Here is a 12565-nt window from a genome sequence, read left to right as displayed (position 1 = left end):
GATGGACACATACATAGTTGAGAAAGACGGAGATTTATGTTATACAAATCTGAAACCGCCGTGTAGCCAGTTCTTTCTTATATGATTGATTTTTACTTATTTATTTATTCCTCCTGAAGAAAATTGAACATTACTGATAATGTCAGCAAACTAGTAATAAAATTCGTGTGATCAAATCACAAGCTTGCAGCGAAACTAAGACTATAATCTAGATATACTCCCTCCTTGGTGGATGAAATCTGATTGGACCAAGTGCAAGTTCTAAATGATGAACATATATGTTACTTAGACAAAAAAAACAGGCAAAATTTATCTTATTTAATATTTATTAATTGTCACGACAATTAATAAATATTAAATTAGACAAATTATGACTATTTTTAGCTAATTTTTTTTACTATCAAACATTTTTATTTTGAATTAGTACGAATATTAATGAATAAAAACTAGCATTATGAGTGCAAAACGTGGTTTATATTTGAAGATACAAAATTATGATCTTTCTTAAGTTGTATTAACATTATTATGTGCATAAAATTACATCAATAGTAGATATCATTCAATATTTTTAAAAAATAAATACTTACACGCCTTTGTTTTTATACAAAATTAATAATTTTAATTAATAACTTTATATAAAAATAATTACAAATTTCAAAATATGTTTTAACTGTGGTTTAAGAGGGCGGCATAAACACTTCTAGCTTTTCGAATATTTTTTAAAAACGTCCTTTACTATATTCAGCTTCAGCTTCCACAAAAAGGATTTTTTTAAATAACCATTTTAAATATTTTATTTATCGAAATAGGTAATTTAGAGTTTAGACACTATTTATATTTTATTATTTATGTAAATAATTATTTTATTATTTATATAAATAAGATAAGACACAAATTTTTAAACATGTATCACATATATATATATATGATACGTAAAAATTAATATACTCTACATATCTCTTTTTATAAATTTATCTCGTCTATAGTATATTTTTCAAATTCTATATATCTTATTTACAAATAAGATAAAACTAAATAAAATCGTGTCTTATCTCGTTTATATGATAAATAAAATATAATCAATCTTAATTTGTTTATATTACAAATAAAATATATAAAAAATAAAAATTAATAAATATGTTACAAATTAATTATATCTGTAAATAAAATATTTAAATTATTTATTTAAAAAAATCCATCTAAAAAAAGAGTTCAAAGTAGTATTTCTTTCTCTTTTTTAGAATGAAATTGTAATTATTTTGTCATTTTTTTTGGGCATGCAATGGAATTTTTTTTTAGGGCCCGGGACCAACTAGGCTTTGCCCTTTTTTTTCTAAATTATATATTGGACGGTGATCAAACTAACTTGGGCTACAACTGATTGAATATAAACATTGATTTTGAAATTTATTTTGAATGGTGAAGTAGTCAATTTATTTATTATAGCTAATGAGCTATAACTCACACGGTATTCCGCCCCTTCTCTATTTCAAAAGTCTTGGGTTCGAGTCCTATCAATTGGTGCAATGACTCAATTGAAAGAAAAAAAGTATAAAGATTTAATTAAAAATTTTGTAAAACTATAGTCACCAATAGAGTAATTAAACTAAAATCTAATGACAAATAACAAATCCTTAAATGTTGGCTCCCCTCCCTTGCTTTCTTTCCTTTTCTTCTTGTCCTTGGTTTTGTCTTCCATAGTTGAAGTAGTATCATCATCCCTTTCATCTCAATCAGAGTCCAGAAAGAACTTTTCCATATTGCGTTTTGAGTAAACTGGAAGAATAATGCTTTAGATCCAAACAGCTGGTGCAAACCAAATCTACAACAAAGATTAGAAGCAAAGTCGCTAAGGGTGCACAAGTCCTACCCTGACCCGAAGACCTGGACTGAACTCGATTAATTTGGTGGTCTGACTACGTTTGGACCTAGTCAGGCCTGAAGTTCATGAAACCTACTCTATCCGATCACTCAACCGAGTTAGAGTCAAGGCTCAAGTTAGCTGAACCAGCTCCGATTGAGAGATTAAGTGAGGTTTGCCCATTTGCCCATTCACAGTTCACAATCACACTACCACTTTTCTTCTTGGTGTACACTATCCTGAACCAAGTATCTAGTATTATGGATTTTTGTTTTTGGAGCTGTTGTATGAGTTAGAATTGGTTTGGGCTATATTGTTTTAAAAAAATTTTTAGTGGTTATGTAATCTACGTGCAACTATGTCAAGTATATACTAAAATTAGCTATCAAAATTAACTACTAGTATAAAATATATATTAGAATATAAAACACACTAAAAATAATTTAAACAATATATATATATATATATATATTTGTATTTGTATACAAATACAAAAAAAATTAATTTTAGTATACAAATATCATTTTTATTTGTTGCGACCGTTATATGTAATAATGGTATGGGAACGGAACTGAAGATGGGATCATGGGAAGTGTTGACCATACAGCAAAATCTACGCCTAAGAAGTGGCTTTCAGAATCAAGATTAGATTTTAGAAATATGATGAATTCGGTTAGTCTTGATGTTATCAATTATATAATTTTTCATTGCATCTTGCTAACGTTAATCACAAGGACACGTTTTAAAAATATTATAAAAAAATATTTTATTAAAAATATTAAAAAAATACATTTCTAATACATTAAATATATCAAAAACTTACAAAAAAAAAATTATAATATCATACTCTTAAAAATGTGCTCGTAGAACACAAGCAAGCTATTTCATTTTTGAAAAAGTGTAGGTTTAGTTTAAGCTAGTTTGATTATGAAATATGTAAAAGGATTACTTAAATGTAGCATCAAATATGTACTGGACTTCCACTTCTAATTAAGGAAATTAAAAAAAAAAAAAACCTAAACCGAGGCCATAAGCCATAAGACATGAACAGCCATAAACAGAATACAACAGATGACCAACACGATCCTCAATTGCTCTTTAATATGCTTCTATTGCCCCACGAAAAAGCAAATAGCAGAGCTGTTTTCCTCTACTGCATCCATATGCCAATCGTATAAGCATTTTTCAAATAGTTTTCTGCTATTATCCATCTATTCTTGAAAAATGAAAAGCTTACAATTTAGAAAACATACCATTAGTGTACAACGAAGATAAGGAAGGAGATTATGGTTCTCCATCTTCAAATGCAAATTTGTACCAATATAAAAACAATGGTTTACATACTTCAGAATGTGTTTCCCTTTGATTTTACAATTCCAAATATCCATGTGTGGATCCAAACTATCTCTTACTTCCCTTTTCTTGCAACTATTAGGTGTTCATCATAATGTAGACCACTTGTGGCAGCAATCTTTTTCACCAAAGTCATGGCGAGAACAACTTCAGAACATGTTAGGAAAGGCATGCTGTGAAACAATTTTGGGGGGTGGGGGGATCCATAGATTAGAAACATGGATACTAGTAATTCAAAGAATTTTTGCATAATAGCCTAAATTATGTGAAACTTTGCAAGATTGCAATAGTTTAGTTAACTTGTGATATCAAATGAGGTACTCCCACACCCTTTTTGGGTGATGGACTACTAATCCATGCTTGGGAACTTACCATTAGCACATACCTTTTACAACTAAAGCACCATAAATAACCATTATATATAACTGAAATCAAATTATTCCGCTATTTTTTATGTCACTTTCTATTATTAAGAAACCCGATTGATGTCAAGTTCCTTTGAGGGACCAAACTGATGCGACTTAGATCATAGGTGGACTGAATTGGTGTTTACTCTTGAAATAATTGCTATATCAAATAGCTTGGGCTGCTATGGTTCATATTTTGCTGTTTACACTAATACCATGATTTCCTGATTCCTAGTATAATTAGTATATATAAAAGATAAATCCAAATTATACTAGTTATGTTGGACAAGACTGGTGCATGAAACCTATCCTCAAGCACATGCCCCTCATCACCATGTTTTTGTGTAATCATCACAACTACCTACTTCACGTATTATTTTTCTGAAGGTGGCAAACATGGTGTTTGATTCAAGTAAAGCATGATATACATTGGCATTATTGTAATCTAAATACTTCATAGAAAATCGATACATATAGTCTCAGCTAAAAGAAAATCAAGCAACAAGCATGAAATTGCCAATTCACCACGAAGATTGGTATTCACAAATATCTCATTTATGTGAAGAAGATAATCAGCAGATAGTTGAGCATTAATTTCCAGAAAACACTAAACTATCTTCTTACCTTTACTCCAGCCGGGGAGTTTCCGGGCTTGGCAGTGGTCGTACTTCCAAAATTGAGCTTTGTCTTCCTATCAGCCGGCTTTAAGATTTGGAACGAGCACATTAGTGTTTCATCAACACTCATCATGGCACCAGCATTGTCAAACTCCCCACAATAATTAGGAGCTGAAAATATTGTCACAAGCTGTCGGTTCGCAAAGAACTCGTATCCGTCCTCCACAACCTGTATCAAACAAATTAAACCAAAAACAAATTTCAAGTCCAATCCAAACTTAAACAATGGAAGATGTTTGCCTAAAAGCTCAAGCTATTCTACAAACACAAGGATGATATTTCAGTTTATAAGTGTGACAGCATAAAATTCTCACAACAACATGGCAACACAAATGAAGTAATTGAATTGGAATTTAACCTGGTGAGCGCGGCATACAAGATCAAGATCATGTTTCTGGAGGAACTCGGAGACTTTATCAGAACCAAAGGTATAAGAAACTCCCCTGTCATTCATTCCCCATCCTTGAACATCTTTGCTAGGGTCGGACCAAAGAAGATCACAAAGCAAACCGGTGTCAGGCACATCAGTAGGGCGCTGCAGATTCCTGATCTGATCCAAACTATGCAGGTCCGGAGAAAGTCCGCCGTGCATACACAAAATCTTCTCGTCGATAAGGGCGGCGACGGGAAGGCAATTGAAGCATTCAGTGAAAGTCTTCCATAAACTGACATTGAACCTCCTCTTACACTCGTCATAAAAACCATATATCCTATTGATAGAAGCACATTCATGGTTTCCCCTCAACAGAAAGAAATTCTCAGGATATTTAATTTTATAAGCAAGAAGAAGGCAAATTGTTTCTAAACTCTGCTTGCCTCGATCCACGTAATCTCCCAAGAACAAGTAGTTAGCTTCCGGTGGTAATCCGCCGTACTCGAAAAGGCGTAGAAGATCGGAGTATTGGCCATGTACATCACCTGAAACAAACACGAATCAATAAAAGGAGTTGAGTGAGTGAGGGATTGGAACAAGTTAAGTTAGTTAGGGTACCGCAAATCTTAATGGGAGCTTGGAGGTCCAATAAGTTAGGTTGTTGCAAGAAAATGTCTCTGGAAACGAGGCACAGTTGGCGGATCTCGGACTCCGAGAGCTGAACCTGCTTGCCGGGGCGCCCACGAACTTCGAGGAGACGGTTGATTATGCCGTCAAGCACTGACTGCTCCATCGGTTAAACTTTTGAGTTTCGGTTTCAGCCTCTTTCTACTGTACTCGCCTACTCGACGGAATTCTCCACATGGATTGTCGGAGGGAGGAGGAGTCGTTGCATTCCTCTCTCGCCACCACTGCCTCCGGGAAACACACACAGAAAGAGGAAGGGACTAAAATGACTTTTAATATCAAGGGGATTAACATTATTAACTTCTTACTTTCTCTTTCCTTCAAAATATTTAAATTATTATAGTATTCATATACTCTGTGTTTCTATTATTCTAAAATTAACCATTTAAATTGATTTTTAAAATTTTTTAGTATAAATTTTGATTATGCTAAAAGTTCTTTGAACGATTATCTCATTTTTTTTGAAAATAAAAAACTCAACAACACAGTACAGTAGAGCAGTTAAACAGAAACAAAAAATTAAATTAAAGAAATACAACAATATTTAAAAGAATTCTTATATCATTTTTGGTATTGTGATCAATAACTAAAGTGATTCACACCTCTTTATTCGTTATGATTCAACTTTGAGTAATTTCTTTAACACTTTTGCTTTTAGATATTCCAAACGAACGATTATCTAATTTATTTTATCATAATATTTGTTTGAAATTTTAATTGTTTTATAACAAAATTTGTTTAAAATTTATTTATTTTATATGTGTATCAAAAATTTAAAATTTAGTGGGAACTAAATTGTGAAGAGGAATGCTAGGGGAACAGTAATTTTGGTGTTTTATAACCATTAATTAGCCATCAATAGTATTTTTAATGGTGTGAGATTACATCTAATGATGGGAGATAACTTACTTTTGTTTTGATTGTTAAGTGCTGGCTAAAAAATACAAAAATTACTGATTCCTAGACTTTTTTAATTGTGAATTATCAAATCTAAAGTTTGTTGAAATCAACTTAAATGCTTATTTATATTTAATTATAATTAATATTATTTTAACTATACTGATATGAATAATCACTCTTGAAAATACGATAATTAACCCTTTATATATTACCAATTTGTTACATTTTATTTGATGCGTCAAATTCATACCTATTAAATATAAATTTATTTATCTATCATTTAATTAATCTAATTTTAATAGTCAGTAGTCACTACTACGTATTTACTGTTTAGTTTAGAAAATCATGGATAGATGTAGAATTGAATGGTAACCTCTCGTTGGAGACAATGGCTTCATGATCAAAGTATGTGGTGGAAGTCTCTATTATGCTTTGTCTTTATCCTCTCATTATTTTGTTTAGTTCCTCTCTATAATCATGCTTTCATTGTTTTCCCCTTTGAATAGAACACAGCAACACACACTTTACTTGATCGGTTTCGTTAGTAAAAACGCTCCTATTGACGTGGCATTGCATTGCTTAGAGGAACATATGGCGTCCCACAACTTTGAACCTTGCAATTATCAACACATTATGCTATTGCTGTCCACGTCTACCAGCGGCATCAAGAATCTCCGCTCTATCTTAGAAAATTAAAATGTATTTTATTTATGAAAAAAGTATTGACAAATAATAAAAATATTAAATAATATAAATAATGAATATATCAAATATTTAATTTATTAAGTGTATAAATAATTATTTTAATATTAAAATTTAGATAAATAATTTAAAAATATAATATATTTTATTTTAATTAAATTAATTTTAAAATCTGTTATTTATATTGTTTAAAAAAATTATTGTCTAACTTTATTTATTTTTTCTTTGCCTTCGAGAGATACTAAATGCGTGCGACAAGATTTGAATCATTAGAGACTATTTTCAAGAGGAAAAATGTATGTTCACGTGAAAAAAGATAGTAGTAGCATCAAGTGAAAGGCTATTTTGAGTGTACAATACTTTAATTAAAAAGTAAATTAACCATTTTTTACTATAATATTTTGAATCGCAAAAGATGAATTCGTTTGGAATCAACAACGTGGGATTTTAACTGAATAATTTTGTTTTGAACTGCATTAGAGTTGAATAATTATATTGAGATTCTTTTAGTATTTTTTTTGGAAAAGTATAGGTAAACAATGAAAATACTAAACAATGTAAACAATAAATATATATCGGATATTCATTTCATTAGGTGTATGAATAATTATTTTAATATTAAAATTTAGATGAATAATTTAGAAATATAGTATATTTTTATTTAATTGATAATTATTCATGTTGTTTAAGATAATATTATTTACTTAACACTTCCTAATTTTTTTTTTATCGTACTTACAAGTGGAATGGAGTGGGAGATGTGACAAAGAATTAAGAATTGCCAGTGAGATAAGATTAGAGTTTATAGTTGAGATTTGTGTTAGATAAGAAAGGATAGTTAAAAAATTTTAATTAGTTATTTTAGGATTGGAATAATTTTGTCATTTAAAATTCATCTGATATAAAGTGAATTGGTTTTTAGGATAAATTTATTAATACCTGAATTTTTATGATGAAAAATGATTATTTACTCTAAATTAAATCTCGTATGTCATTAAATTTCACGTGTAGCTTGAAAGTATAAAGGTTCCATTCTTCCATTTAATGTAGAAAAAGGGAAAATTGGATTACACATAGTGAGAGTTCAAAGTCGTGTAAATTGGGGTGGTGGTTTGTCCACTTGATACAGACAAGACTTTGAGAGAGTTTAACCAAAATTTGTGGTGGACGTTAAATATAAATATGTTATGTTCCCAAATTGAGTTGACAAACATGGGTATTATTAATTAAATTATTGTGTATAAGTAGTTTTATAGTTTTACACACATTATAATGATATAGGAGCTAGTAGACAGCCCATTATATTACGTATAAATTTGGGGTATGAAATGCTTATAATTTATAAATAAACAATATTAATCAATTATTGGGTTCTTTGACTTTTATTCACGTTTCTTTCCTATAAGAGTAATATTCTAAATCAATCACAGAGAATTTTTAGTAAATATTTAATTTTTAAAAAATGTTAATCATCAAATAGTCAATAATTTTTTATATAAATTTTCACATCAAATTATATAAAACATTAGACAAATTAATTTCTATCATTATTTAATAAAAATATATAAATTAAAAAAAAATTAAAACTCTTGTATCAATTCCTCTATATATTCGAACCAGCTGATGTATAAATAATTGACTAATCTAATTAAATAAAAATTTGAGAATGTATTTGATAATAAAAATTAATTAAAAATAAAAGTACGTCTTACTAAAAATTTTTCAAAAACTATTAAAATATTATTCTTATATTCTAATTCCTTTAAATAGTGACATTAGTAAGAAAATAATATCTCCGAGTTGATGAGAAATGTTAAATTATTAATAATTTTCTCTTATATTTACCTTATATCTAATTAATTCTAGCCAACTTTAATTTTTATTAACTTTTTTTTTACTAAGATGTTGATCGTGTGACCTTCTCTGTTTAAATTCCACATTATGATATTTGTTTATTTCTTTCTCTTTGTATTCATTTGGATGATGTTGATTTGGGTTGCCTTGGTGATGTGCCTCTTCCTTTTCTAAATGAGAAAGTTTACAATAATCTTACGGCACCAGTTACTATGGAGGAAGTCAGAACAGCTGTTTTTCACATGAACTCTTTTAAAGCTCCGGGACCTGATGAATTTCAAGCTTTCTTCTTCAAAGAATATTGGGAGATCACTGGTCTTGATGTTTGGAAGATGGTTAAGCAGACATTCTCCGGTGTTACTCTTGATCCGAGAATGTTGGAGACTTTACTGGTTCTCATTCCAAAGGTTGAATCACCGGTATCTATGAAAGATTTCAGGCCGATTAGTCTCTGCAATGTAGTTTACAAGATCATCACGAAGGTCCTTGTTAATAGGCTTCGTCCTCATCTTCCGGAGATTGTTGGCCCTCTTCAAGGAGAATTTATTCCGGGACGAGGAACTCCTGACAACATCATTATTGCTCAAGAAGTCCTCCACTTTATGAAGAAGACTAAATCAAAGAAAGGCACACTGGCCTTTAAGATTGATCTGGAGAAAGCTTATGACAGAGTTGACTGGAGGTTTTTAGCTCATACCCTTAAGAGCTTTGGTTTTCCTATTCCTACACTTAATTTGATTATGAATTGTGTCACTGCTTCTTCTTTATCTATTCTTTGAAATGGGAGTCGTCTGAATGGCTTTACTCCTAGCCGAGATCTTAGACAAGGAGACCCTATGTCACTCTATCTTTTTGTGTTGTGTATGGAGCGATTGGCATGCTTTATTAGTCATCAGGTTGATTTGGGCTTGTGGGAGCCGGTTGCTATTTCTAGAGGGAGACCAAGAATATCCCACTTAATGTTTGCGGATGACTTACTTCTATTCTGTAAAGCTACAAAGAGACAAGAGCAAAATGTGATGTTGATTTTAGAGACTTTTTGCAAAGCATCTGGGATGAAGATTAATATGGAGAAGTCTAAAGCGCTTTGCTCTAAGAATGTCTCTGCAACAAGGAAAGAGGTTTTCACTGGGGTATCCTCTATCAGATTTGTTCAGGACTTGGGCAAGTATCTTGGAGTTACCCTTAGCCATTCTAGGATGACTCGTTCAGCTTTCAATGGTGTCCTGGATAAGATTCGGAGTAGGCTAGCAAGCTGGAAAGGGAGTTTACTCAATCGGGCTGGTAGACTCTACTTGGTTAATTCTATTGCCGCCGCTATTCCCACGTACCAGATGCAGGTCTCTATTTTTTCCAAAGGAATCATTAGTAAATTGGAGTCTATGATGAGGAATTTTCTTTGGAAAGGACAAGTTGATGGAAGAGGATTGAATCTTGTTAGTTGGAAGGTACTGGTTACTCCAAAAAAATATGGAGGTTTGGGGATTAGAGATCTTTATTGTGTAAATATTGCTCTTCTTGGAAAGCTAGTTTGGACTTTTTTCCAGCAGCCAAACAAGCTATGGGTCCAATTGTTAGATGTCAAATACCGATCATCTCTATATGACTGTTTTAGTTATCCTAAGAATAAGGACTCTCCCATTTGGAGGTGTCTTTGCAAGACTTGGGAAGTGTTGAAGGATGGGTTTGCTTGGTGTATTGGAGATTTGAACCAGAATTTTTGGTTTTCTAGCTGGAGGAGAGAATGACGGTTATCTAATGAGATGGATTATGTTTACATTTCTGATTCGAATCTCCGGATATAGGATATTTGGTCGGTTGGTAGGTGGCATTTGGATACTCTTTATTCTCCTTTATCTCAAAATCTGAAAGATAATATTCTCTCTTACAATCCAGATGAACAAGCAGGTCCAGAAGTGGGTTGGTATTAGAGTGGGTCTGCTGCCAAAGTCTATAACTCACGCAATGGTTACTTGTGGTTGTGTAAGCAACTGTTTGGTTGGGAGGAGCAGGATAATTGGTTTTGGCTTTGGCGTCAGCTTGTTCCGGAAAAGCATAAGTTTTTGGCTTGGTTGTGTCTTAAAGAGGCTCTTCCTACTGCAAGTTTTCGCTTTAGAAGAGGGATGTTGTCATCGGATAGGTGTCTAAGATGTCTTTCTAGCCAGGAATCGGTTTTACATTGTATTCAGGATTGTCCAAAAGCTCAGCTTGTCTGGCATAGGTTGGATATTTCTTGTCATCCTTTGGATTTGAAGAACTAGTTATTGTATCATAGCAGAGAGCATCCGTTCAAGTTCTTTTCGGGACTTTGGTGGATATGGCGAGCAAGGAATAATGACATATTTAATCCCCATGAAACTTGGCCTCCGGAAAAAGTGATTTGTCTGGCATTAACCTCAGAAAAAGAGCTTAGGAATATTTTTGAATTACAACGTATGTCCCTTTCCTCTACTCTAAATGGTTTTTGGAATCCCCCATCCATTGATACTTTTAAGATTAATTGTGATGCTAGTTATTTTGGTTCAGGTGATAGTGTTGGTTTTGCTTGTGTTATTAGAGATTGTAATGGGAGCTGGCAAAGGGGGTGTTTGGGAATGATTGAGAGTAATAGTATTCTTCAAGGATAATTGTTTGCTATTTGGAGAGGATATCTCTTAGCTTGGGATATGGGTCAACGAGATGTTATTTGTGAGACGGATTGTGTGGAAGCATTTAATATTGTTACTCAATATGGTTTTGGGTTTATTGATCCATTGGTGCTCAAAATAAGAGATATCATGCATTGGAATTGGCGTGTTGACTTTCGTTTGATTACGAGAGATGCAAACACGGTGGCAGATACTATGGCAAAGATGGCGATAAAGTTACAACTTTCGCATGTGGAGCTTCTTTCATCTTGGGAGGAGTTTAAAAGTAGTCTTAAACATGACTGCCCCTCTATTTAAGCAGTTCCTTATTTTATTTGTTTTATTTTTCTTTGTTTAATTTATTTCAGTCACAAAAAAAAATGTTAGTTGAAAATCTACTGATAATCGCGTAGCACACTAGCACTTGTATATTTACCTAGAGAGGAGTTGGTTTAGACTTTAATTAAAATTTAATTATTAAAAAAATAATAATTTTATATACTATTAAATATAATTTTATATTATTAAAAATATTAATAATAGCTAATTAATAACTACAAATTATAAAAATTGCTTACTTCTCAACACTTTTCATACTTAAAATGGGAAGTGTTAATAAAAAGAATCCCATAATAATAAGATGAGAAAGGAATTAGAAGAAGGAAACGCATGATGGTGTTAGTGTAGTTGACCTAGAATGAATGGAAGGTGGTGGCATGCATGTGCTCTTCCATTAAATCAAATTGGTAATAATGGCAGCTGCTCGATATCTTGTGGTGGTTCTGTTACTCATCAATTTCTTGAGCTTCTTCTCTTGGGCCTCGGAAGAAGACGCTGTTGCTGCTGCTTCATCTTCATCTTCATCAATGAACAGAGTGAGTGGCAGGGTTCCTTCACCTCCCTCTACCCCTCCTTTCTCCTCATCCATCATATCCAAACTTCATTCTTTTGATCTTCTTTTATTGCTTTCTACTTTATTAATTAAAATAATCAGAAAATCTTGGGGACCCGAAATTTTAAATAATTTTAGGCAGAATTTAATCAGTATGATAAATATAAAATATGCACATCCTTAATACTTACTTAATTAGACGAATAAACTAATCACTCGATTAATTTTTCAA

General features: G+C 31.8%; 1 protein-coding gene across 2 annotated transcripts; it reads right to left on the bottom strand.

Moving 5' to 3' along the window:
- Positions 1-2952: 2952 nt before the first annotated feature.
- Positions 2953-5884, bottom strand: LOC112695380 (serine/threonine-protein phosphatase PP1 isozyme 3). 2 transcript variants are annotated; one of them, XR_003150382.3, is made up of 5 exons: positions 5290-5884; positions 4657-5216; positions 4246-4467; positions 3115-3387; positions 2953-3014 (listed from the first exon to the last, which is right to left on the bottom strand). XR_003150382.3 is itself a non-coding variant. In XM_025747700.3 (4 exons), exons 1-4 carry the CDS (start codon positions 5462-5464, stop codon positions 3364-3366), a joined length of 981 nt encoding a protein of 326 aa, XP_025603485.1. In that variant the 5' UTR covers positions 5465-5884; the 3' UTR covers positions 3043-3363. The 2 variants fall into 2 exon arrangements, 1 of the variants encoding a protein (XP_025603485.1); XM_025747700.3 differs by lacking the exon at positions 2953-3014 and having other exon boundaries at positions 3043-3387.
- Between the last annotated feature and the right edge of the window lie 6681 nt (positions 5885-12565).

The sequence above is a fragment of the Arachis hypogaea genome, chromosome 6 (assembly GCF_003086295.3).
Source record: "Arachis hypogaea cultivar Tifrunner chromosome 6, arahy.Tifrunner.gnm2.J5K5, whole genome shotgun sequence".
In the NCBI taxonomy this organism is placed as follows: Eukaryota; Viridiplantae; Streptophyta; class Magnoliopsida; order Fabales; family Fabaceae; genus Arachis; species Arachis hypogaea.
Note: the sequence above shows the minus strand (reverse complement) of the source record. Positions and strands in the feature narration are given on the sequence as shown.

Excerpts from the sequence above, each read along its gene's own strand:
- LOC112695380 (XM_025747700.3), bottom strand. The coding sequence starts at position 5,464 with ATGGAGCAGTCAGTGCTTGACGGCATAATCAACCGTCTCCTCGAAGTT. Across the intron at positions 5,217-5,289 it reads AGCTCCCATTAAGATTTGCG|GTGATGTACATGGCCAATAC; the intron begins GTACCCTAACTA and ends TGTTTGTTTCAG. Across the intron at positions 3,388-4,245 it reads ACTCCCCGGCTGGAGTAAAG|CATGCCTTTCCTAACATGTT; the intron begins GTAAGAAGATAG and ends ATTGTTTCACAG.